The sequence below is a fragment of the Quercus suber genome, unplaced genomic scaffold (genome assembly GCF_002906115.3).
Source record: "Quercus suber isolate HL8 unplaced genomic scaffold, Cork oak 2.0 scaffold_8, whole genome shotgun sequence".
NCBI classification, from domain to species: Eukaryota; Viridiplantae; Streptophyta; class Magnoliopsida; order Fagales; family Fagaceae; genus Quercus; species Quercus suber.
This window is the reverse complement of record NW_027069474.1, coordinates 2841556-2868578: the sequence shown is the minus strand read 5'-3', so window position 1 is coordinate 2868578 and position 27023 is coordinate 2841556. Positions and strand designations below refer to the sequence as shown.

Genomic DNA, 27023 nt, shown 5'->3' with positions numbered 1-27023 from the left:
CCGAGATGAGTCTTATCCTCGGATACGATTTGGGCCATTGCTTATGACCTCCATCCCTCTTTCTTAGACTGGTCCCATGATACATTTCTTTAATCATCCTCAGACAAGTGAATGTCCTCGGATCGGGCCGTTGGGCCCCAAGCCCATATCCTATGGTTCCTGTATCCTTTTATATAACTGGCCCCATAATAGCCCCTCAAAATCTCCTTTTTTTCATCTCGGAAAAAAGGAGATTTTGATATCCTTCCCTCATTTCTTTTGTGAACTTTTTTAACCTTCAGGGTGTCTTTCTATCTGCCCAAGGCACGCTCTTGACGCTTCGACGCCAGAAACATGCCATCATTAAATGATGGCAGCTTCTCTGTCCCCCACGTTCAACGGCAAGATGGGAATCCGACGGTGGAAGGCTCTCAATATTTATGAGTGGGATTTTTCCCGCTTACAATTTCTGTACCACTATAAAGAGCTTTTCAAATCAACTCTCTTTTCAGTTACACAAATCGCACAGTCTCAGCGCATATTCATTGCACCTGCCTCTCTCTCTCTTTCATCATTCCACGACCTCATAAATACTAAAAGTCTGTCCGAGGAGCTCATTTTCCAAACCTGTAAGTTTCCTTCACCCTCCTTAGCCTTCAATCTTCTTCGCTAGTTTTTCTTCGCAACTTTTAGGAAATGGGTAGGTTCAAGCATCTAGTTGAGTCCGAGGAGGATATAGAGACGTTTAGAGTTAAGTATAGGATTCCCCCTACGGTGGGTATGAGGTATGCCTCCACAGAAATGTGGTTAAACGATAGGCAAACAGGGGAAATGGTCATCCCTATGATCGCCTTTATAGAGGGAGGGATGACTATCCCTATGGGTAGCCTTACTAGAAGTTATCTTAGATTCTTTAGGTTGTCTCCCACACAATGTGCCTCGAACATGTTTAGGGTGTTAGAGAGTATAGAAGTACTAAACGCAAAGCTGAACCTAGGCTTGACCCATCACGATGTGAATTGGGTGTACAATCTCAATCATTTGAAGGGTCAGGGATACTATTTGAAATCTATGTTCCCTGAAGTAAGATTGATTCAGTGCCTCCCCACATCAAATAAGGGCTTAAAAGACCATTTCCTTATTTTTTCTGGGGAATGGCATGATGGTTTACCCTGTCCGACCGAAGAGGGAACACCGGGTGGGGTTTTTGGGTTATAAGCCCTTATAAATTGAATCACGATCTTTAGTTTGAGTTACCTCTATTTCTGGCAGTTTTTCTTCTGTTGTAATGATTTTGCAGACAGGCGTGCTACCAAACCTCGACTCGGATTGGTTAATAGGGAAAGTCTGGATAGAATCCTGCGGTCTGAGGTTTACGTAAATCCATCGGACGGCCAACTGAGAGCAGCCCACATAATCCTTCAATACAAGCCGATTTCCAAGGCGTTTCAAGCTCCCAAGTGCGTGATAAGAGCTAAAGATCCTCGGCTTCACCGTATCAGTGTAGCCGTTAAGGGATTCATTGTTCTTAAGGGTGCTCTAATTCCTGAAGGCGTTCCCTTCATTGAGCCGTTATCTGAGGCCATTTCCTCTGCAGGAGCTTCATCATCACGCTCCGTTCCTCGGGAAGTGAAGGTAGAAGAGGAAGAAGAGGAAGAAGAAGAAGAAGAAAAAGAAGAAGAAGAAGAAGAAGAAACTTCAGAGGGAGTTGTAGAACTGTTGAGTTCTGCAGATGAGTTCGAAGTTTTCAACCGACCTTAATTCCCGAGGTGACTTCTGAAGAAATGGGCATCCAAAGGAAGAGTCAGAGGAGCTTAATGGATGTGATCGAAAGCCAGCCTGGAAGGGAGGTGCCGGGGAAGTCAATTCAGCCCAACCTCCCCCCTCCTCCCCCTCATCAGCCATCCCAACAACATGGAACCGAACCTACTGACCCAAAGAGGAGGAGAGAGCCCAAAGACAAAGAGGTGATAGATCCTGGGAGGCCTCGCCCACCTTGTGAAGATGAGGTCCAATGAGCTGCAAAGCAGCAAAATGTTACCCATGGGTCTCAACGGGTGGTGGAAAGGGCAACCACTCAGCCCTCAGAACCCGAGGCCTGGCTCCCCGCACCTATGCTCGGTGGGGAGCCTCTGAGGGAAGATGCCTCACTTAGAGATTTCAACGGTGGAGTTGGGTGTCGTGTCGCCTCTGCCCTAGAGGAAACACTCCTTCTTCCCAAGGATATGGCCGAGCTGAGAGGCGTCAAGAGGAATAAGGTTATCCAGAATACGAAAAGATATTTGGGCATGGTATGATACTCTTGTCATTATCATTATTATTATCATTATTTTTTCTTTTATGAACGTTGTGCAAACACCTATATATATTGTATCTCTAACTCTTTTTATTCCAGGCCGTTCAAGCCACCTTCAGGTTGGAGGAGATAACCAACGCCTGCTACCAGCAGATAGATGACGAGAGAAAAAGGCGGGCAACAGCTATGCAAACGCTCACCATTGCTAAGCAAACTGCTGAAAGATTGAAGAAAAAGCTAGCCGAGGAAGAACATGCTCAGAAGAGTGCTGATTTCACCTTGGAGAACACCCAAAGGCAAGCTGAGAACCAGAGGAAATTCTTGCGCGACGCTAACGCCCAATTGGCAACCTCCAAGGAGCAGCTATCATCTCTGCAGAAACAATTGGAGGAAGCCCACAGACTTAGAGATCAAACTGAAAATGCTCAGGCCGAGGTTGAGAAGGCAAAAGCTGAGGTTAAGAAGGAAAGAGACGCAGCCGAGCAACGTGGCTACGATGTTGGCGTTGCTGAAACCGAGGAGAAATTCTGGGCCGAGGTGCCCGTGGTGTGTCGAGTATACTGTGCTTTGACCTGAGGAGAAGCTCTCAACTGAGTTGGGGTCGAGACCTTATTCGAACTGAGAAGGCCTGAAAACATTTATTTCCCCCCAGCCATTCGAGCCCCAGGCCCCTCCGCTCAACAAGAAGAGGCACCCTCTGCAGCTGTTGAATCAACCACGGAAGCTCAAATTCAAGTTCCTCCCCCTCTTAATCAGCAGGAGCAATTTGAAGTGCTCGAAGGTGTGAAGGACATGCCCTCGGATAAGGGAGCAGAACGGCCTAAGGATGGAGTAGCTTCTCAAAGCTTTGAACAAGCCTTAGCCTCAACCACCTTACCTGTTGGAGAAAATCCAAAGGCAAAGGAGAAGGATGTTCCTTCCGAAGCCACTGACAAAGCCCCTCAGCCCAAGCTCCAGATCAAATTAAGCAAATAGTTGATATAGTTAAATTCTCTTTGTTTTCCTCTTTTTTTTTTTTTTAAACATCTTCGAGGACATTTCTAATTGTAGTGTATATTTCTCTTTCTAAATTTGCACGAGATATTGTTGTTTTGCTTATCACTTGCACAATTTTCTACATGAAAGGTCTTTATTTCTGCATGTTCCCACGCCGTAGAAGGATAATATTTCATGATATAAGGTAGGACTTAAATTTATATACACTGATTGTGAACTAAAGCAGACTATAACTATGAGCTTCACAGCTCTACAAGGGCTTGCTTTAAATGTACTAGGAATTGTCAGTATTTAAAGCGGTATTTGAAATGTTTAACCCAGGGAGGTATTGAACATCTTTAGATGCTTTAAGTGATGCTCATGGAGTTTGCTTTGATATACAAGTTTATTTGCATGGACTTTACCTGAGAAGCATCGATCCCAACTAAATTTGGTGTATAAATAATTTGCCACATCTTAATCTTTGTACCCTACTTCAATCGAGATCACGGGGTATTAATTTCCACTAGGTTGCGGTCCAAGGACCTAACATGACTTAGTTTCTGTTTAATACTTCAATGGATTTCAGTGTATTAATTTCCACTAAGTTGTGGTCTGAGGACCTGATATGACTTAGTTTCTGTTTAATACTTTAACAGATTTCAGTGTATTAATTTCCACTAAGATGTGGTCCGAGGACCTAACATGACTTAGTTTCTGTTTAATACTTCAATGGATTTTAAAGCACATATTGCAGAAATAAGATAAATTATAAAAGGAAGTAAAACAGAACTTGTCAATAATAATACCTCTTGAGGTTGCTTACATTCCAGGGATGGAGTACAGTTTTTTCATCTAAATCTTCTAAGTAATAAGCACCTATCCCTGCTACGGATGTGATACGATATGGCCCTTCCCGATTAGGCCCCAACTTTCCCCAGTTTGGATTTTTGGTAGCTCCCAAAACTTTCCTAAGCACCAAATCTCTAGGAGTTAACAGCCTCAATCTGACATTTGCATCATAACCTTACTTTAGCTTTTGCTGATAGTAGGCCAATTGAACCATCGCATTTTCTCGTCGTTTATCTATTAAATCCAAATTCTTCTTCAATAGTTCATCATTTCCCTCCAAGGTGAATGAGCTAGTCCTTAGCATTGGAAAACCTGTTTCGAGAGGAATCACAGCCTCAGCCCCATACGTCATTGAGAATGGGGTTTCTCTTGTTGACTACCGAGGTGTAGTTCGATACGTCCATAGGACATGCGGCAACTCCTCCACCCATCTTCCTTTTGCATCATCCAACCTTTTTTTAAGCCCGCCTACTATAACTTTGTTGATAGCCTCGGCCTGTCCATTTCCTTGCGGATAAGCGGGAGTAGAGTATCTATTCTTTATTCCCAAATCAGAACAATACTTTCTGAAAGCCTTGCTGTCGAACTGAAGACCATTATCCGAGATGAGAGCTTGGGGAACTCCGAACCGAGTAACAATATTTTTCCAAACAAACCTCTTGGCATCCACGTCCCTGATGTTGGCCAGAGGCTCAGCTTCTACCCATTTTGTAAAATAGTCTGTGCCAACCAGTAAATATTTTTTACTCCCTACTGCCTTTAGAAAAGGGCCAACAATATCTAAACCCCACTGAGCAAAAGGCCAAGGGCTAGAAAGAGGATTGAGGACTCCCCCCGGCTGATGGATGTTTGGTGCGAACCTCTGGCACTAATCACATTTCTTAACATACTCCTGCACTTCTTTTTGCATGCCTGGCCACTAATACCCCTGGGTAATTGCCCGGTGAGATAAGGATCTTCCTCTAGTGTGACTACCACAGATCCCTTCGTACAACTCTTCCAGAAGTGCCTCTGATGCTTCAGGATGTACACAGATCAGATATGGCCTGGAATAAGAGCGTTTGTACAATTTCTTGTCCTCGGACAGCCAAAACCTAGAAGCTTTTCTCTTTATCTTCTCTGCCTCGGACTTGTCCTCGGGCAGTATATCTTTCTCAAGGAATAGCTTTATAGGATCCATCCAACTAAGCGCTGACCTGATTTGATTAACTTGAAGTGAGTCCCCCGTCATTGGGGTGGGCGTGTTTAAGTCTTCAACCATTATCACCTGAGGTAAGTTTTTTGCCGAGGAGGTAGCAAGGGTAGCCAAAGAATCTGCATGGGCGTTTTCCCTCCTAGGGACATGGGTCACTTCAAAAGATTCAAAATTTACTTGCAGGTGCCTAACCCGGCCCAGGTACTCCTGCATTCTGGTATCCCGGGCTTCTAATTCCCCTCTGACCTGGCCCATGATCAGTTTTGAATCCGAGAAAATCTCCACTGTTTTTCCACCCAACTTCCTAACCATCACCATCCCCATTAACAAGGCTTCATACTCTGCCTCATTATTAGTGGCTGAGAACCCCAACCTCAAAGACTTCTCGATAATGATCTATTCAGGAGATGTCAGAACCAGCCCCACTCTTGACCCCTTTTGATTTGCTGCTCCATCCACATACACTTTCCAGGGTAAGGTATGTTGCGCGGAGATGAGGCCAATTGATTTTTCATCCATGCCACGTGGTCTGGTCTCTATTTCTTCAGGACCTTCAACAAAATTAGCCACTAGGTCGGCGAGAACCTGACCCTTCACAGAGGTACGGGGCATGTACTTAATATCAAAAGCCCCTAAAATCGTGCCCCACTTGGCAATCCTACCAGTGTAATCTGCACTCCAAAGCACTGCCTTGAGTGGATATTGGGTTAGGACAACCACAGTATATGCTTGAAAATAATGGGAGAGTTTCCTTGTAGCGTGCACCACTGCCAAAATGGCATTTTCCAACGGCATATAGCGTACCTCAGCCTCGTGAAGCGACTTGCTCACATAATAAACTGGCCGTTGTACACCATTATCTACTTGTATCAAAACAAAACTAATTGCGTAAGTGGCTATCGCCAAGTAGGAAAAAAGGACCTCATCCACCTCAGGACTAGACATAATGGGTGGTCAAGATAAATACTCCTTAAGCTGCTGGAATGCCAGGGCGCACTCCTCTGTCTATTCAAATCCTTTCCATTTGTGGAGCAGCAGGAAAAAAGGTCTGCACCTGTCCGCCGATCGGGAGATGAATCTGTTCAAAGCAGCGGTCATCCTAGTCAACCTCTGGACCTCCTTGGGATTCCGAGGTGGTTGCAAACTGCTTATGGCTTTAATTTGATCGGGGTTTACCTCAATCCCTCGGTGAGTCACCATGTAGCCCAAAAACTTTCTTGAGCTTACCCCGAACGAGCACTTAGATGCATTCAGTCGCAATTTATGTTTCCTTAAGACCTCAAAAGTGTTGGTGAGGTCTGTCACATGCTCGGCCACCACCTTGCTCTTCATGACCATATCGTCAATATAGACCTCGATGCTCCTGCCCAACTGTGGCTCAAACATCTTCGTTATCATCCGCTGGTAAGTAGACCCCGTGTTCTTTAAGCCAAAGGGCATTACCTTGTAGTGATAATTTCCAGTAGGAGTAAGAAAAGCGGTCTTCTCTTGGTCGTCCAATGCCAGTGGGATCTGATGATAGCCTGAAAGGCATCCAGAAAACTCATCCAAGGATGGCCCAGTGTTGCATCCACCAGTTGGTCTATACGGGGCATAGGAAACGGGTCTTTTGGACAAGCTCTATTAAGATCCGTGAAGTCAACACATACGTGCCATTTTCCATTTTTTTTTTCACCACGACCGTATTGGCCAACCACTGAGGGTAGAACACCTCCTTGATAGCCCCTACCTGCTTGAGCTTGGTCACCTCGTTTTTGATAGCCTTGGTATGTACTCTGGACGGATGCCGAGGTGGCTGTTTCTTCGGGATAACAAAAGGATTGACATTCAAATGGTGACAAATGAAGTCTGGATCCACCCCTGGGGAATCTTAAGCATCCTATGCAAACACATCAATATTCCTCCTAAGGACTTCAACCAACTGCTCCTTCTCTAACGAAGGTAACTGTGTTCCCACCTGAAAGTATTTTTTTGGATCATCACCAACACTCACCCTCTCCAAATTCTCACACTCGGTTTCCTCGGCGGTTATACTGAAGTGGGTTCCCTGAGTCTTTGATTGCTATAAGCCACCCTCGGCTACGGCCGAAGCATCTGTCTCCGGTCGATGTTGAATGGCCATTATCAAGCACTGCCTAGCCATGGCTTGATTTCTCAAGATTTTTGAGACCTGGCCTTCTGAGGGGTACTTCATCTTCTGATGAAGAGTGGAAGAAACAACCCCTAAGGCATGCAACCAGGGCCTACCCAAGATGGCCGTATACGGAGAAAAAGCATCCACCACGATAAAATCCACTTCCACCACTTCTGAACCAGTCTGCACGAGTAATCTAATCATCCCCACCGGAACGACCGATCTGCCCTCAAAACCCACCAGTGGGGAGCTGTAGGCTGTCAAATCCTTGGGTTTCAAATTCAACCCCCTAAATAGGTCAGGATACATTACCTCGGCTGCACTCCCCTCATCAACCATCACCCTTCTCACATCATACCCTCCAATTCTAATCGTAACCACCAAAGCATCATCATGTGGTTGTATGGTTCCTCTCTTATCTTCCTCTGAAAAACCTAACACCAGTGAGGTGCTCAGTCTGGCTCTCTTCGGCCTTGAACTGGAGCCCTCATCCAAGCACTGAGACACCGACATTACCCTGGAAGGGCAAGACCCGGTTCTCCCTAGGGTAGCAAATATAATGTTTATTGTGCCTAGAGTGGGCCCTGAAGAAGCATTCCCCTGAAATGTTGAGCCTGCCTGGCCTTCTCGGCCGCTGGAATGGTGTAGAAGCTGGGTCAACTTCCCTTCTCGGACCAACTGTTCCAAGTGGTCTCACAAGTTTTTGCAATCTTCAGTAGTATGTCCATGGTCTTGGTGGTATTGGCAGTAAAGGTTCCGGTTGCGCTTCGCAGGATCCCCTGCCATCCTATTGGGCCATCTGAAGAATGGCTCATCCTTTATCTTCTCCAGAACCCGTTGCACTGGTTCTCGGAATATAGCATTAACTGCCTGGGAGTTGGCAGATCCTGATTGCCCTCTAAATTCCCTCCGAGGTCGGTTATTATTGTACCGGTCCGACCTGAAATCCCTCCTCTTCTGAGGGACTGCCTCAGATTTTCCTCTACCTTGTATTTGATCCTCTTCTACTCTTCTATACTTGTCTATCCAATCCATAAGCTAACGCACGCTAGTAACAGGTTTACCAATCAAAGATTTCCTCAGGCCATGCCCTGTTGGAAGGCCTTCCTTAAAGGTATTAATGGCCACGTCATCATGAGCTCCGTCTACCTCATTGAACATTTCCCAATATCTATCAGAATAGGCCTTAAGGGTTTCCCCTTCCCGCATAGACATGGATAGTAACGATCCTAAGGGTTGAACAACTCTCCTGCAGGTGACAAAGCGAGCACCAAAGGCCTAGGTGAGCTTCTTGAAAGAGTCAATAGTATCGGCTGTTAAGCCGTTGAACCATCTCATCGCCACTGGACCCAGGCTTGATGGGAAAACCTTGCACATTAAGGCCTCATCCCTAGCATGAATGGCCATTCTCTGATTGTAGTGGCTAACATGTTCTACTGGATCTGTTCTACCATTATAAATGGTGAACACAGGCTGATGGAACCGCTGAGGAAGATTCGCGTCCTTAATGCGTCTCGTGAAGGGCGATTTGGAAACTTGACTTAGCGCTTTATTCAGAGTGTCATTTCCCAAGCCCTGACGAGGTGGGCTCTTATGCTTTCGCTCACGGTGATACTCCTCATCATACGAAAAAGACTCACTGGGTGGAGTTCTTGACCTTTGTCTGTAGCTAGTGTCATTTGACTCCTCAGAGGATCACCCGGAGTTGCGAGCCATACGCCTTCATCGCTCATATCGCAATGCCCTCTTCAACTTGTTAATCTCACGTTGCATGTCCCCTTCGTTCTGTACATGGGAAGCATGGCCTTTCCCCCTAGAATGACTTCTATCTGTGTGGGTTGTTCGTGTACTTCCCTCACAATCCCCCCTATGACCATGGACTACCAACGGATTACTATGCTGAGAGCTCCTAGACTCTACTTGGTGTGGATTAGCGTCCACCTGCTGTGGGCCAGCCACTAGTTGCTGCGGTGTTCCCCCTTCCATCACAAACACTGCACTTGCCTTTCCTTGTGAGTAAATCAAGTTCTTCCCACAGACGGCGCCAATTGTAGGGACTCAATTTGGATTGGACCCAGAAAAATGATGGGTTTCTAGCCCAACAAGCCCAAACAATAAATTTTTAAAGCGTGGGTGCAAGAACTAGTTCTACGTGGTAGAAAAGGTCACGGTTACAGTGTAGGTAAAGACACTTCAAGCTAACTGTCTGATAAGAACTCTCCTCGGCTAGGTTTCAGGGGGTCTCTTTCTAAGTCTCCTCCTCCTTCTCCCTTTCTCTCCCATTTTTCTTTTTCCAAAAGTCCTTTCTAATGTCACCTACTTTCTTCTTATATACTCCGTTCCTCACTCCATTTTCACCGTACACGTGTAGGCTTTGTTCTTATGACTCCTTCCTGTCCCATCCAGCACCTCTCGGGACCTTCACTTAGTGGCCATAAGGCTGCTTGATTACTGTTCAGGTATCACCTCCACATTAATGTGGCTAGTGAGTTAGTTGGGAAGCATTTAATGTGGATGTGGCAGCTTCAGAAGATATTTGTTATCTCCCCCGGTTCTTCCCTTGTTCCACGTTCACCATTCAGTTCTAATGTAACTTTGTGGGGTGCCCTGAATAATCGAATAGTTATATCTACCTCGGACCATGGTATCCGAGATGAGTCTTATCTTCAGATACGATTTGGGCCACTGCTTATGACTTCTGTCCCTCTTTCTTAGACTGGTCCCATGATACATTTCTTTAATCATCCTCGGACAAGCGAATGTCCTCGGACAGGGCCGTTGGGCCCCAAGCCCATATCCTATGGTTCCTGTATCCTTTTAGATAACTGGCCCCACAGTTATTTATAGCATTTTGTGAATCATTAAAAAGAATATAAAATTTGGAAATTATTCTTTTAGTTCTAAACAAACTTTCTCAAACCCTATTTTTTCTGCCCTACAATCCAAAACACCAAAAAAAAAATATAACTAAAAAATTAACAAAACTTAATAATGATTAGTTGGACCAATTAAGAAAACAATTTGTTGTTGATAATCTATTAAGTTATTTTCATTGCAAAAATTGCAATTTTGTCCACCCAAAACATATTATCAAATAAATAATTATTAGCAAAATCTAAGAATTAAATTTCTATATATGGACTGTTATAAAATAATAACAATAATTAAAATACAATTGCAAAAGTTAAAGTATGTCACCCATCCGATTATTCTCTTTTGACTAACTTTTGCTTTTCTCTGAATAAATGATATTATAGAGTATTTCTAACACAACTATTAAAAGCATTTTGTCTACCCCAAAGGATTAAAAAATAAAAATAGTAAAGTCACATAGTTTGACATCTAAATTGATCACTATAAAAAATCAAATTCTCGCATGCAAAACAACTAATTATTAACCCAAGTCAAATCAATAAAGAAAAAAAAACTTGTGATTGGAAATTGGAATACCAAACTACCTAAATATGCATAAAAGTCGATATAAATTTATCAAAAAAATAAATAATTGTGATGTGACAATTAAATCAACAATAACAAAAAGAACCATTAGTGGGGGGGGGGGGGGGAAATGTGGTTGAAACAATAAAAACAAAAAAAATTCACCAAATGAAAACAAAATTGGAGAAGGAGAGAGAGTGTTTACCTTTTTGTCGTTGACAACTTGGAAGGAATAGGGGAGAGAGGCAGAAATGAATAAGTAGAAATTTGTATGAAAATTAAGATGGAAGATGAAGAGTGGAAGTAGATGAAAGGTTTAACAAAGTGAAACTGTAGAATTTAAGAAGATATAAAGGAAAAAAATTTTAAAAATCTAAAGGGGATCAAATGAAAATTCAAAAAAAAAAAAAAAAAGAATTATTGGAGGGGATGAAAGATTGAACTAATAAGACAATGGTTTAAGAAGAAGAAAAGTTGAACAAAGTAAGAATTGCCACAAAAAAAGAAAAAATGAAAAAAAGAAAAGATGCTAAAGCTGTAGTGCATAAAGAGCTTCATAAAATTTATTACAAAACTTCCATTATTATATGTAGTATAGATATGTATGGACATTATTTTTGTTTTTGGTTTTTTAGTTACAAAAATTTCATTATTTAGCTGTAAACATCTAAATTAAAGTAGATGAATATGTAAAAACAAAATTATATGTAATGTTAAAATCACCCAAAATAAATTTTTAAAGCCAATAATCTATTTACATTTTTTTTGTTAAAAAAAAAAAGTAATAAAAAATAAATTTGAAATTAAAATAGATGAATATGTAAAGAGAAAATTATATGTAATGTTAAAACTGTTCAAGATGAATGTGTAAAGTCAATAATTTTTTTTTTTTTTTATAAAAAAAAAAAGGAACAAAGATTAAATTTTAAAATTTAAAATTATGAGACAAATGATGTGGCGATGAGGTAGTGCAACAGGAGCTCAGCAATAATAAATGCTACGTTTCAGCTTTTGCAATCAAGTATATTAATTATTATAACTAATTTTTGAATGATCTAAAATCACACAAAATTATAGGGGTAAAATATTATTTTGGTCCTTAAACTTTACAAAAAGTTTGTTTTTCATCTTTAAACTTTAAGAAATTCTTTTTTTGTTCTTAAACTATTGAAAAATTCATCTTTTGTCCCTAAAGTGTTAAAGATATTTCATTTATGTCCTTAAACTTTACCAAAAATTTGGTTTTCATCCTTAAACTATTAAAAAATGTTCTATTTTCATCCCTATTTTTGTCTCTAACTTATTGAAAAAACTCTTTACAAAGTTTGGGGATGAAAAATAACTTTTAGAAATTTAGGGACGAAAAACAAACTTTTGGTAAAATTTAAGAACCAAAATAGAATTTTACCCAAAATTATATTATCTCAATTATTTCTAAACTCACAACATATTCAACACATTTGCTAAATCATGCAAGATGATAAATGACTTTCCTGTACAATTTTTTTGGAGCAATGTACAATTCTACACACGAAAATAATAAGAAATGGCAACAAAAAAAATAAATGGAAAAAGGACCAAAATAAACAAAACTAGTGCAACATATAAATAAATAAACAAAATACTTCATAATAAAAACATGATAAAATATTCTATCACACCTCCAAAAGCCTTCAAAGTAGATATATTTCTATTTAAATTGAATAAAAATGGTTATATATAAACGGCCATGATAGCTAATAATTTCATTGCATAAAAAATACCATCAAGTGATAATTGTGCTCAATTGGTTAGTAAGAATATATACTAAAAGCTGAAATATTAAGTGTAATGATAATACCACCATGCACCCATGACGCGATCATCACTACACAAGTATAAGTATTTATGGGGTGTAGGGAGCAAGGGTTGAGATTCAAGTTTCCAAGAGGGAGTTTCACACAAATATACACTTAAAATAGGCTAAAGTGAAATTTTATCTATCTAAAAAAAATGTAATGATATTAAAAAAGAAATTATATTATTTAAATTGAAAAACACTATCCATATTCAACTGCAATGCAACCAAAACATCACAATTTCATACATTTTTTTTTAAAAACCCAAGAAGCAATACAAAACTTTGTTTTTTTTAGAATACTAAGTATTTTTAACACACACACACATGGAAAGAGGGAAGAAGGCCTTAAAGAAACTGACAATGGTGTATAAAATAAAATAAATAATAAAAAAGCTTGATTAACCCAAAATCTTACCTAAAATTTTGGACCTGTGTATATTTCAACATATTTTTCAATGCAATAATTAAAATAAATATATTCCAAAATTTTGGACATGTATATATTCTAACATATTTTTCAACATGCTATAGATGCAACAAAGGAGTTAGGTAGTAGACAAGAAGACCAAGCTCCTACAAATGAAGTTGAGACAGAAAAAAAAAAAAAAATGCTGGTATAGAAGAGATCAATGGAAATGGTTATGGTTCCCAAACACAAATACCCAATCAAGGTGTTAGCTCAAAGAATCCAAATAAGAAGAGGCCAAGATCCAATGATGAACTAATTGAGACCTTAATGGAGACAATGAAAGACTTTGAAAAGAATTACGAAGAAACTAATGGACAAATGGCCACCATTGCATCTTGCTTCAAGATCGAGTTAGAGGAAGCTAAGATAAGAATGAAAGTATTCAATGAGCTATTGAAAATCGAAGGACTTTCTATATCAGAAAGAATCAAAGCTAGAGAATTGCTTATAATTGATACATGTAAATGTGATTATTTTTACTCATTGCCTAGGGATGTTAGGTATGACTATGCTATTCAAGTGCTCATAGATGCAGGGGTGAATACATTATATATGTAGTAGATCACATTTGTTTCATTGTTGATGAGCTACTTTTATTTTTATTGCTACTTCTATGGTCTTGTAGACCTAAACGTTGTCAGGTTGTTTTATTATGGATTAAGCTCTTTTAAAAATTATTATTAAGAATAAAGCATTTGAGAATTTAAATAATTATTTTTGTATTGTACTTGCCATTTTGAAATGTTAGACTATAGTTTTAATGAATTTGTCATAATTTATAGATTTTTTTTTTCATTATTTATTTAAAGGAAGATTTTTTTTTTTTTTTTTTAAAGAAAAAGACTTATATTAGATTTACAAATCTAAGGATAGAATGAAAAAATAAATAATTCAATTAAGATTTCTAGGAATAAATCAAATATTATAATCTCACATTCATATGAATCTTATTAGATTCCCAATTAAACCAAATATAGGAATAGTTACATTCCTAGGCATCTAGATTGCAAGGCATCACATTCCCAGTAATCTAGATGTCAAAAGTAATATGGATTCTCTCTTATCAAACGTCACCCAAATGTATCAAATTGTCCGTTATCTAATGGAATGCACTTTAAGAAGTAAAAAAAAAAAAAAAACTAATAGACAAATCTCTTTTAATTTATTTGAAAGTTGTTGGCCCCTAAATGAAGTTAGTCAATTGCAATAAAAACTCAACCTTAACTAAGGCATTTCAAATCTATAATGCGACTACAAGTAGCTAGGATCTGGGATGCACGGAAGCAGCAAAATGCCCGCCGCACTCACGTCTGATGCGGCGACGCGCGAGGGACATCGCTTCCTGCGCGTCGGTGCCGCGTCCATTTTTTTTTTTCATTTCACGACGCGGGCCAACTCGCGCCGACGCGGGCCGATGTGCGTTAAATCGGGTTGATTTGTGCCAACTCGGTCCGTATCGGGGGAAACTGTCGAAACGCTAAAATTAAAAAAAAAATGTGCAAAATCTTCTTCTCTTTCTCTCTCTATCTTGTTTTCCTGCCTCTACTCAGTCTAGATGTTGCGTAAACTGGTTTAAGAAAACTAAAGAAAGGTTAAAAAATGAAAAGGTATGAACTGGGAAATGGAGTGACGGAAGAAACGAAGGTTAGGAAGATGAAAGAAGAAAAAATATGTAGAAGTAAAAGGCAGACTTGGTGTAGAGATTTTTTTTTTTAAAAGGTGTGGTGTAGATTAAGTTTTGAAAAATGGAAGCCTTGGGAAATTAAAAAAAAAAAAAAAAAGGTAAAGTTGACATTCTGTTGAGACCAAACGTGATGTGTAGTTGACTTGTTGGTGGAGTGGCAGGTGAATGGAGAGAATAAAAAGAAAAAGATTTTAATCTTGTGGGTCGTATTTAATTTATGACAATCATGTTTTAGTTATTATCTATTATTGCCCTTAAATTTGATATATATATATATATATATATATAATGTGAAAAAGTATGCTTAATAATATATTAAAAATATAAATAATAATTTTTTAATTGCTGAGTCCCGTCGCACCCGCAACCACCTTTTTTAAAAATTGTCGAGTCCTGCACCCGCACTTGAGTCCTAAAACGCACTTGTGCTTCATAGGCTAGGACCCAAAAAAAAAAAAAACACTTGGTCATACTTTCTTCCTTTTCTTTTAATCCTACAACATCAATCAAATTTGTTAAATTAAGATTAGGTACCTACAATCATTAATCAAATTTGTTAGAGCAGGTGGAGAATCAAATGCAGTAGACGATTACCAATTTGTAGCGAGCAAGAGTTGGTTTTCACTTGGATGTGTCTTAACCCGGTTCCCGTGCAAATCGCAAGCCGAAACGGATGGCCCAAAGTTCAACTATTATTCTAGTCGTGACACCAATGTTTATGGTATGGAGAAACCAATAATTTTTTTTTTTTTTGGTAAACAGACGATGTATTAAACAAACTAACCAAAGACAACAGGATCATAACACATCTTGTTAAAATAAACACCATTCAAATCATCCTCAAAGGCATTGCAAATGTCCACAGGTGGACTTGCAAAAGAAATAAACTCAAGATCCTGAAGAGCACCCATTCTAGCAAGCAAATCCGCACAATGGTTGGCTTGGCGATAACAATGGTTGAACTGAATCCGCTGGAAGCGTGTTGCCAAATGCTTGCAATCATCCAATATGGGAGAGATAATATTATTTACATAATCATTGTTCCTCAAAACAGCCACCACAGCTTGAGCATCCACTTCAACAATAAGTGAGTCAATGTTTAAATTGCAGCACAAAATAAGACCCTCTCGTAGCCCCCATAACTCTGCTATGAAGCTATTTGTTAAGCCAATGTGTCTGGTAAAACCCCCAACCCACTCCCCCTGCTCATCCCTTACTAAGCCTCCACAACTAGCTCTAACCGACCTTCCCAAACATGATCCATCAGTATTTAATTTCTTCCAACCCGTTGGAGGCCTTTCCCATCAAAGACTTCTATTGATTTTGTGAGTGGGGCTCCTAGGAGAAAGCACACAGTGGATAAATTTTAAAACTTGATTCATAATCTCATTAGGCAGATTCTGGTTCAACGGTTTCCCATTAAAAACAGCCATATTTTGGCTTTTCCATATGCACCACATAGCAAAAGAAAAGGCGGTTTTCCAAGGGGGTTTTTCTTGGGCACGGCTGTGACTGATTTTCCCATTAAAGTTGATCCAATCTTGAATATTACTTCTCCAAAACTCTTGGTTTGCTATGTTCACTCCTAGCTGCATCCAAACTTCCCTAACCCAAGCACAATCCCTCAAGGCATGAATGATTGATTCGGGTTCCCTTTGGCAAATGGGACATAACTTATCAGCTACCACCCCTCTCCTAGCAAGGCAACTTTTTACTCCTATGCTGTTATGTTGGCACAACCAAAGAAAGTTTCGGATCTTGGGCAGCATTTCAAGCTTCCAAATCCAACCAGAACTGAAAGGAGGAACAATCTCATCAACCGTTGCCAAGAAATAGGCACTCTTAAGGTCAAAGATTCCCCTCGGGTTTCCTGACCAAGCTAGCCTATCTTGACCTCTACTCATAAAAGGAATGGGAGTGGCTTGGATGATGGACTTGATTGTAAGAGGGATGTCAAAAGGAATCCGCCCCCAATCCCACCTCAAATCTGAAATGATATCACATACCTTCCATTGATCCGCTCCTTGGGTTAGCAGACCTTGAATTATACAACGAAGAGGACCTATACCTGTCCAATTATCCCACAAAAAGCTGAGTTTACTATCCTTTCCAATCGTCCACATACTGCCCTCATTAAAAGTATCCCTCCCCTTCTTAGCGGCTTTCCAAATCTGCGAACAAGGCAGCCTGTCCACATTAATAGAACTAATCCACCTTGGGCTGCAGTACTTATGCCTTAAAACTCGGGCCCATAATGCTTCTTTTTCAACATGCAACCTCCAGTTTAATTTGGCCAGCAATGCAGTGTTTCTGCCCTTAGCAGATTGCAAACCAAGACCCCCCCTTCTCCTTCGGTTTCTTTACCTTTTGCCACCCCACCCAATGAATCTTCTTGGCTGACTCTGACAACCCCCACAGAAAATTCCTATTAACCCGATCAACTCCCTCAAGGATTTTATTTGGAATGTAGGTGCATTGCATGACATATGCAGGAATAGCCGCCGAAGAAACTTGAATAAGGACAGCCCGTCCAGCCAAATATAGCAAGTTAGCTTTCCAACCCGCTAGCTTATTTTTCACCCTATCAAGAATGAAGTTAAAATCTTGAGCGGATGCTCCAGGGTGCTTAATGGGAATTCCAAGGTATTTGCCAAGAGAGGGGGTTGAGGCAAAACCAAGGATATCACAAAAAGACTCCCTAGAGTCCCTATCCACATTTGGCGAGAAATAAACTTTAGATTTAGCATCACTTATAGCTTGACCTGAAGCACTGCAGAATTCATCAATAACATCCCTCACAGCTGAACAATTGATATGGTCAGCTTTGGCAAACAAGACCAAGTCATCTGCAAAAAACAAGTGTGAAAAAGCCGGCCCATCACATGAAGCCTTCATGGGCTGCCAAAGTTTAGAGTTACACTTCTCTTCGATGAGTTGACCAAGGAACTCCATACAAAGAATGAATAAGTACGGAGATAGTGGATCTCCCTGCCTTATGCCTCTCGAAGGATAGATTGGATCAAGAGCTTCTCCGTTAAACAAAATAGAGGTCGAAATTGTGGAGATGCAACTCATGATGATGTCAATTAAATCCGCCGGCAAATTTGCCCTAATGAGCATGTCTTTTATGAAGCTCCACTCCAATTTATCATACGCCTTTTCAAGATCAATCTGGATAGCCATGTACCCCACCTTCCCTTTCTTTCTACTAAGAGTATGAATGATTTCTTGAACAATGATCGCATTGTCAATGCCCTTCCTTCTCGAAACAAAGGCTGTTTGAAGGGGAGAGACAAGCTTGTCCAAATACGGTCTAAGTCTAGCAACAATGATCTTTGTGATAATCTTGTACACGGTATTGCACAAACTAATGGGTCTATAATTACTCAAGGTCTCAAGGCTTTGAATCTTTGGAATTAATGCAATAAGGGTTCTATTCAAGTACTCCGGAACAGCCCTTTCCGTAAAAACCTTCTTGACTACATCTACCACTGAGTTGCCCACAATCAACCAAATTCTCTAGAAGAACCCAGCATGTAACCCATCCGGCCCTGGGGCTTTGAAAGCTTTTAAAGACCAAAGGGCAGATTTTATCTCTTCTTCTGAAGCAGTTCCACCAATACTCTCCCTCTCCTCATTTGTCAAGCTAGCCTGCCATTGGGAAATATTAGGAACAGCCCAAGAGCTCGAGACAAAGGAGGAGGTATAAATACTATTAAAACCGCTTCTAATAATCTCCTTTACAGCACTATCCTCTTGAACCCACTCCCCCATAGCATCCTTGATGGCTAAGATCTGGTTCCTTTTTCTTCTAACAAGGGTGGACACATGATAAAAATTTGTGTTACGATCACCTTGTATCATCCAATTGACGCTGGATTTTAGCGCCCAAAGCTCTTCTTCTTGGTTCAGCACACGGTTTAACTCATTAAGAAGCTCATCCTCTAGATTAACAAGGAAAAGAGAAGGCCTTATAGATAATGCCCATTGAATCCCATTAATTCTAGCCATGATGTTCTTTTTCCTAGTAAAAATATTACCAAAATGAGAACCATTCCACCTTATAGCTGCCTGGGTAAATTTGTTCACAGCATCTCCCAGAGCGGAAGAATCTCTCCAGGCTTATGAAACAATAGAAAGGAAAGAAGGCTCGGATAACCAGCAGGTCTGGAATCTAAAGGGCCTCTTTCTTCCCATATTAATACGCGGTTGCATCTCCAAAAGGATAGGACAGTGATCAGAGTGGCATCTGGTCAGATGGACAACCCAAGCTTCCGGGTACAGTACACACCAACTGGGGTTAACAAAAACCCTGTCTATTCTTTCTTGGATTAGAGCTTGGAATTCTCTTCTGTTAGTCCAAGTGAATCGGGGCCCCGAGAAATCAATGTCAATCATATTACATTTGTCCAAGCACTCCTTAAAAAGCAGTGACCTACTAACACTCACTGCCCTTCACCTAAATTTATCATCCTCCAATAGTGGTTCATTAAAATCACCTGCCAAAACCCATGGCAAGTTATGCAACTCAGCAGTTTTACTAAGATTATTTCATAAAATATGCCTTTTCGCAGTTCTAGGACTAGCATACATAGCAGTAAACAACCAGCTAGAGTTAGAATTACGTACCTTAACTGTAGCATGAATTTCCTGCTCAGTATCCGCCAGCAGTGTGACATCCACTCTATTTGAATCCCACAGCATCCAAAGATCCCCAGTATACCCAATAGTGTCTGTCTTCACTGAACGATCAAAAGGCAGTCTATCAATGATTGCCTTTGCCTTGTCACCCCCAACACGGGTTTCCATTATAACCAAAATCGCTGAATTATGAGTCTGAACCAACTCACCAACATGATTTTGAAAGGAGGGCTTTACAGCCCCTCTACAGTTCCAAACTATAATATTCATGGGGAAAAAACCTGGAAAGAGGCATTCATTGGAGGCCAGCACCATTTTCATCACCTCCTTCGAGATCCATCCATTCAGCACCAAGCCCATTACACTCTCCTGTGAAGCCACATGAAGAAAGATCAGCCTGATTCCCAAGAGGCTCGGGTACATCAGTTGTATTGTCGCCATCGTCTGCTCGGGTGAACACTCCGCTGGGACCATTAAGCTCATTCTCTTTATGCACATCTCCGTCAGTAAACGACTGCTCTTCCATGTTCGCCGGCAAGTTACACTGAACCAACCCATGATTTGGGTCAGGTTCGCACAATCTACGGCATGAAGAACTACTGGATTTTCGACGCCCTCTCCCTTCATCTTGGCAAACCAAGTCTGGGTATGGTGTGGCTGTAAATTGGAACCCGGATGAGCCCCACGGTTGTTGGTCTCCATCACAATTTTGGGTAGTACGGTCTTGGGCATGGTGAGTCAGGGAATGAACTTTCCCTTTTGCTACTTTGATTGAGCCAGGTGAGTTGTCTTGGAGAGCCCTAGCACGTGCTATTGCTTTCTTTCCCTTAACCGATACACTTAAGTTGGGCTTGGGATTAATTTTCTCTTTTCCAAGCCCAGTCCGGCCTGTACCTTTCTCCACACCCATGCTTGCTAGGCTTCCCTCACCTTCCTTTTGAACCCAAGCGTTAGGCGCCTTCACTATCCGCTGCAGAGAGCTTGCCAAGAGAGGCCCATTAAACTCCCTAATGGGTGATAGCTTCTGCTTCACTTCCTTCCTTGGCCCATTGATGTGACCGGGTTGTGCACTGCCCATGTTATTCATATTCCAAATCCTATTCCTCTTTGGACCACGCCTTGGCTGATCTTGCACCTGATCAATGAGGGCCCCACCATTCGTCAGGTTCCTTGTCCCATTACGCCTACGAGTCACCACTACCCACGGCCCGTACGTACCATCCGTTGCCTCCTCACTTGCACTCTCATTGCTGCCTTGTCCTTTCTTTACGTTGTCAGATGCATGCGTCTCGCGTGGAGAAGAAGACATGCTCCTTTCCATCCTTGCCTCCATTCTTTCAACTGGTGGCTCTTGCCGGATAATGTATAGGCACCAATCTTTCTGATGCCCCACTCTACCACACCCAAAGCAGAGTTTTTGAATACCCTCGTAGCACACAGCTTATTCGACTTTCCCTATCAGGATTGCCGTAATCAAAGGTTTGTTGACATCTATCTGAACACAGAGTCTGGTGAATTTTCCTTTAGTTTCCGTGGTTGTATGCGTATCAACTCTAAGTACATTGCCAATCGACTTGCCAATCTGGTGCAAAGCTTTCGCATTGTAATACTCAATAGGCAACTCATTAAGTCTAATCCAGACTGCCACTGATGAGACATTCGCTGTCGCCGAACGGAAATTTGGTTCCCACGGCCTAATGGAAAGAAAATGCTCTCCAATAAACCATGGTCCCTTCCTGAGGATATTTTCGTAGTCTTCCTTGAGTGAAAGTCGAGTGAGGAAAAATCCCTGTCCTAATCCTATGCAGTCCAGCCTCCCCGCCGGCTTCCACATGGATAGGAGCTTATTGTGGATGAAGTGAAAACCCACAGACCTACCATAGACCTTCACAATGAGAGCTCGTGTCCAAGGACTACGCATCTCTTGTTTGAGATCCTTAGAAAATTTCACCGCTACCAATCCTTCTCGGAGAGTTTCCACCTCATCATCCGATTCTATATCGTCCTCCATATAGTCTTCGAAACTAAAGGCCTGGGTGTAGGCACCAGGAACCTCTCCCATCAATCTGTCCTTAAAGGTTCCCGTTTGATTCCAAGAGCCATTGCTGTGCGATGAGGAGGGCATGTCCAGCCCTTCTTGGAACCCAGCATGGCCAACATTCTTCACTTTTTTGTTGCTACGTGAGAGTTCCGCTTGCTCTTCAGTTGAGAGCATGAGAGAACGTGAGAGTTCCATTCAGATTTTCTCCTCTAAAGCCACAACAACAACAACTGAACTGCCTTAAACCAATAATTCAATCACCGAACTCCACCTGCACCCTGGGTCTCTGATGGGCAAGTGTAATTGATGCTATAGACATGATAAGTTTGTACTGATTTTCTGTACGTAGCGGGAAGTCTCTTCCATTCGGCCATTTAGACAATTGTCTAAAGCCTCACATCACATGGAAGAAGATCCCATATTAATGGGTTTAGTATCAGCAGACTTCTTCTCACGAAGCTATTACTTGGGCTTAAGACCAGTTTTGGGGCACTTGTTGTGTGTGAAATTATCTTCTTTTGTTTTGGGCTCTGGGCTGTTTCCCATTTACAAACCTAGAAATGGACTAGTAGCCGCTAGTCACTTCTTTTGGCAGGTGTCCAGTTCTGCTAGTCATTCAAAATTTTGGTCACTTTTGGGCTTTCTGCCTGTCTTCAATTTCCCAACAAGTGACCTGACACTGACCAAAATGACAATAACCTGAAAAAGATCGCCAAACTCACTCCACTTCAATTCTTTCAGCCTGACACTACCAGTTAAATTATTCCTCAAGATTTCTGCTGAGCCGGAAGTACTTATCTCCTGAACCAACAAATAACACAGTACTGCTTGTACAGTTGAAGAACAATGTACATATATCCATCCAGCAGTGTTCAAAATGGACTGATAGGTATTTTGTTTACAATCCAATGTCCAATCTCATTTGCATTACAGAAAATTCAAGGTTGCAACTCAGATATGCCCAATGTGAGTTAGTGCTCAGGCAACAGTTTCAATCCAGCATAAGACACTTTTGGAGATACTCAAACAAAGCCAGAAGCCAATCTAAGTAATATGTCCCATCTTGACAATGTAAAAAATGCATCACACAGTTGTATAGCTTGATATTTTCAAAATTCCATACATGCGCTATAACAAAAGTAAAAGAGATCTTTTCAACTGTACTTGAATAATGAAGTTAGAAGTAGAAAGCAAGAGTTAGACAGTGAAACAACATACATCAAAGTAAACTATGATACATAATTAAAGACAGTTTCTAGTAATGCGATCTGATTCATCTTAGCTGGACTGCTGCAGGAAGTAGAACCCCTCCATCCTTTATGGCTATAGTTTGAAACTACAAATGCATCCTTTGCAGTGCCTGTGACTAGACCTTTAATCTCAAATTCAATGGAAGAATTACACAGCACAGGATTGCCCACACAAGTGGCATTTAAAACAGCAATGCTGTATACTGGGATGTATATTTGAAGTGATTCCAAGACTCAAGCTTTATAATACCTTTTCTAATTTTTTTGGAAATAGCATCTTCAACTGCAGATGCTATTTCCCCTTCAAAAGCATCCACTTCCCTGAGTAAAAGTAAAAGAATCAAGTGCATAAGTTGCTAATTTTTTTCAAATACTAAGATGCATTAGACCATGGAATGCAGACTCAACCAAATAGAATAAATCATATAACTGATCTGTTTTGAAGTTAGTATGATTCAAGTGAGAAAGGATCTTGACACGTCCTTATAACTTAAAGTAAGCTCTCTTTGGGGGGGGGGGGGGGGGTTGGCAGCTTGAAATTGTAAGCTCTTTCTTAATAAAGGATCTTGACACGTCCTTATAACTTAAAGTAAGCTCTCTTTGGGGGGGGGGGGGGGTGTTGGCAGCTTGAAATTGTAAGCTCTTTCTTAAATACAACTATAAATGCCAGTAACACTATAAAACAAATTTAGGGAAGAGATTTTTAACCAATAGAGGTTGATAATTTATACATTTTACAGTTACATATGTAGCAGGGTAGGAATTCACATGGCATCCGCATTTTAGCACAGAGAGATTGATATTTCCTTCTTAGTTCTTCGGAGCTGCAATTACCCCCACTTCCATAACTTCACCTTTCACAGAAATAGCACTGCTTAATGAGAAAGTAAAGTTCAAGTTAAAAGTCCCTGAACACTTTTTGCTAAGAACAATGTATTTTTGCAAGTTTCATTTCATGTCATTTCACATTTACTTATCATGTTATTTCCTTTTATCTTTGAAATCGTCTCCTCATTCACTTTAAGAATTTTATTTCACCTTTACATATTTCTGTTATCTGATTGTTACAGATGCTTGTTTGAGATTAATTTCTGTTCTATGACTTTAATTTTTTCTAAATCAAGCTATTTATTTTGTGACAGTAAGACTTCCATGAACAGACAAGATGGCATATTAAGATTATTTGCAGATTACTGATTACCTCTTTCATCACCTATATTTTTGGTAACTTGCACAACCACCACAACCATATTTCCAAAATTTGAAGACAAAACACTTAAATTACAGCATATACTCTGAGAGGCAGAGCAACAGGTAGAAATATAAGGGGTATGTCGAAGACATTGGTTGGTTGAACTTTCTGGAGATTTTTTTTTTTTTTTTTTTCAAGATACATTTGGCATGGAATTTGTATAAGATATTGTGGCTGCTGGCTATTGCTAACAACAAGAACCATGGGTATCTGCCTCGCATTGCAGAGCAACATATGTTACAAATGGAGACTGTTAAGTCTTTTATCTTCTGGGGTGAGTCTATTTTAAGTTTTAACTTGCCAAAGACAAGCATTCATGATGCACAATATTCACATCTTGTTTCTAGTAATTCTCTAACCATTTATTACATGAGAATATCACATAAGTAATACATTTGTTTCAAAATGAAAATACAACATGCCCATGCATCATGTGTCGTCACTTATTTGTACAAATGAGAAACAAAAGTTTCAACTATAGGCAAAATTGATTACATGGAGGGAGTAGTTGGAAATGGGGGAACTGGTACTTCAGTAATACCTTCTAACATCAAGACAACACTCTTCATAGAGGGACGAAGAGCTGGTTCTTCTTGAATGCACCACAGTCCCACCTGCACCATTTTCTCCAAGCTCAACTTATCCACCTCTTCACCAATCACAAGCTTATGTAACTCTCTAGCAGCATAGCACCTAAAGGCCCAAGAAGAAAGGACAATCTCCTCTGCTGTGGATGCGTTAACATCTATATTCTTTCTGCAACATACAATTTCCAAGAGCACTATCCCATAACTATAAACGTCTGCCTTCACTGATATTGGGATGTTCTTATGCCATTCTGGTGCCACATAACCTCTTGTTCCTCTGGCCCCTGTGAAGGTCCGTGTCTGATCTGGCATTAAGAACTTGGCCAGCCCAAAGTCAGAGATTTTAGCATTCCAACAATCATCCATCAAAATGTTTTGAGGCTTTATATCACAATGAATGATAGGGGCCTCACACTCTTCATGTAGATAGAGAATTCCTCTTGCAACATCCAATGCAATTCTCAATCTCTCAGTCAAATCTGGACGCAATATGGCCCCAAACAGTAGGTCAGCAAGGGAACCATTGCTCATGTATTCATAAACCAGAAGCCTTTTAGAGTCCTCTGCACAGAAACCCAGCAACCGAACCAAGTTCCTGTGATGGGTTCTTCCGATTGCTCGCATCTCCGCGCGGAACTCTCTTTCACCTTCTTCAACTAATTTCTCCAGCCTCTTTACTGCAACAGGTTTTTTACCTTTGTTTAGAGCACCTTTGTAAACCGCTCCAAAAGACCCTTTACCCAACTCTTCCTTGAAACTATTTGTTGCTCTTTTGAGCTCGGTGTACGTGAACAATCTTAAGGTTACCTCCTCAGGCAGGCCCAAATTTCCTTTCTTTAACAGCCTTTGGTACCTTAAAACTCTAATTTTGAAAATGAAACGGCCAAAGATTGCTAGAGCAACACATGACAAAACAGTAAAGCCTAAAGTTTCAAGAACGATTTGTAGCATAGCTGTTTTGCTTGTGATCACGACTGTGTCAGAAGCAATGGATAGCCGTGGCTTCTTTGGGATAGATCCCACCTTCAAGAGCGCTGTGTTATTGGATGTTCTAAGATATCTCAGTGGAAACTTTTGTTTCTGGCAAGAATTACCATCGAAGAGTGCTGCGTCACAATTGCAGTCTTCCAAACATGAGCTGCTGCAATCTTCCTTTGACATAATTTTATCAAAATATGGAATGTCTCCCCACGTCATGTTTTCCATAGGACGTATGTAATAAAAAGCTGAATTTCCTTTCCCACCTGTACACCTTGCTTCTGAAAAGTTTCTCTCACAGCCAAGAGTCTTTCGATTGGGGTCTACGAAATCATGCCCAGGAAGGCAACGACAGTTGCTTTGGTCGACATTTAGTGTACAAAAGCTGTTGAAGCCACAGAAACCGTATACGTCACATGCATTTTTTAACGATGACAACAAGCGATATACAAAATCGTTTCTATTCTCATTGTAGGTGTGACAATACAATCGGAAAATTCCATCAACATCAAGTGTTGCACGATAAATAGTATTTTTATCGTTGTTGGGGTTGAAGTTGATGTCTGCGGAGGGAAAAAAATATTTACCATTCAAGGTATAAACGGTTGCTGAATTGGCATGGTTGACAAGGTTTAAACCGCCGGTAGAATTAAGATAAAGGTCAAAAAGGGCACCGTTCGGGTTTAAACCACTCCCAGAAGTGCCAGTATTCCAATAGGCATCTGACGCGGCGTCTCCACTGTTTCCTGGGTATGAAACAAGGTTTCCATCAGTCTGCATTCTGAGATGAAACAGCCCAGTTGAGTGGTCACTCTCATTTAAACTGGAGACCAGTTCAGCTCCAGCTAACAGAGTCTGATTTTGTAAAATGGTATTGGTAGGAGTGTCAAAACTCTGCCAGATGATCTTGGAATCATTGTCACAGAGCACAAAATTGCCAGAATCACGCATGGCTGCATAGGAAGCGGGGCCTTTTGCACCACTAGCAATGACTTGTTCCGGTCCTTGCTCTGTTCTTAACACAAGCTTACCATCCTTGGTAAAATCCAGCGATGCCTTTGAGGTGACCGGTGGATCGTCACGATTTGCTGTCCACACAACTGTTATGTTGTCCATAACGACCAACCAAATTCCCACCGCAAAGCCACTGCCTTGCGGATAGAATCCAAATGCAAATCGGTTAGAAGGAGAAGGCCATGAAGTAAGGTGGGTGAGTGAAGTATTTAAGCGTATTATGCTAGGCTCGTTTGGTTGAGCTCTTCCAGCTACAAAGGTTATGGACAGGACTAAGAAAACAATGGATATGGAAGCCATGGGCGGGGATGAAAAAAACATAATACCTATTATTGTATCTCTAGCGTTACTCGTGTCTTTAACTAGTAGTTAAGTTTTTTTTTTTTTTTTTTGGAGAA

The 27023-nt window shown here is 40.8% G+C and overlaps 5 protein-coding genes across 5 annotated transcripts; all 5 read right to left on the bottom strand.

Moving 5' to 3' along the window:
• Window positions 1-7359: 7359 nt before the first annotated feature.
• On the bottom strand, window positions 7360-7944 carry LOC136068767 (uncharacterized). The gene has a single exon (XM_065776356.1). It carries the CDS (start codon window positions 7942-7944, stop codon window positions 7360-7362), a length of 585 nt encoding a protein of 194 aa, XP_065632428.1.
• Window positions 7945-8124: 180 nt separating this feature from the next.
• LOC136068764 (uncharacterized) lies at window positions 8125-8646 on the bottom strand. Its single transcript, XM_065776341.1, has 2 exons — window positions 8496-8646; window positions 8125-8453 (listed from the first exon to the last, which is right to left on the bottom strand). Exons 1-2 carry the CDS (start codon window positions 8644-8646, stop codon window positions 8125-8127), a joined length of 480 nt encoding a protein of 159 aa, XP_065632413.1.
• A 6995-nt stretch (window positions 8647-15641) lies between these two features.
• LOC136068763 (uncharacterized) lies at window positions 15642-18045 on the bottom strand. The gene is made up of 3 exons (XM_065776325.1): window positions 17227-18045; window positions 16217-17033; window positions 15642-15937 (listed from the first exon to the last, which is right to left on the bottom strand). The coding sequence occupies exons 1-3, from the start codon at window positions 18043-18045 to the stop codon at window positions 15642-15644; spliced, it is 1932 nt and encodes a 643-aa protein (XP_065632397.1).
• Window positions 18046-18381: 336 nt separating this feature from the next.
• LOC112013045 (uncharacterized) lies at window positions 18382-19671 on the bottom strand. Its single transcript, XM_024045436.1, has 2 exons — window positions 19492-19671; window positions 18382-18933 (listed from the first exon to the last, which is right to left on the bottom strand). Exons 1-2 carry the CDS (start codon window positions 19669-19671, stop codon window positions 18382-18384), a joined length of 732 nt encoding a protein of 243 aa, XP_023901204.1.
• Window positions 19672-24381: 4710 nt separating this feature from the next.
• On the bottom strand, window positions 24382-27023 carry LOC112013033 (G-type lectin S-receptor-like serine/threonine-protein kinase LECRK1). The gene has a single exon (XM_024045427.2). It carries the CDS (start codon window positions 26944-26946, stop codon window positions 24538-24540), a length of 2409 nt encoding a protein of 802 aa, XP_023901195.1. The 5' UTR covers window positions 26947-27023; the 3' UTR covers window positions 24382-24537.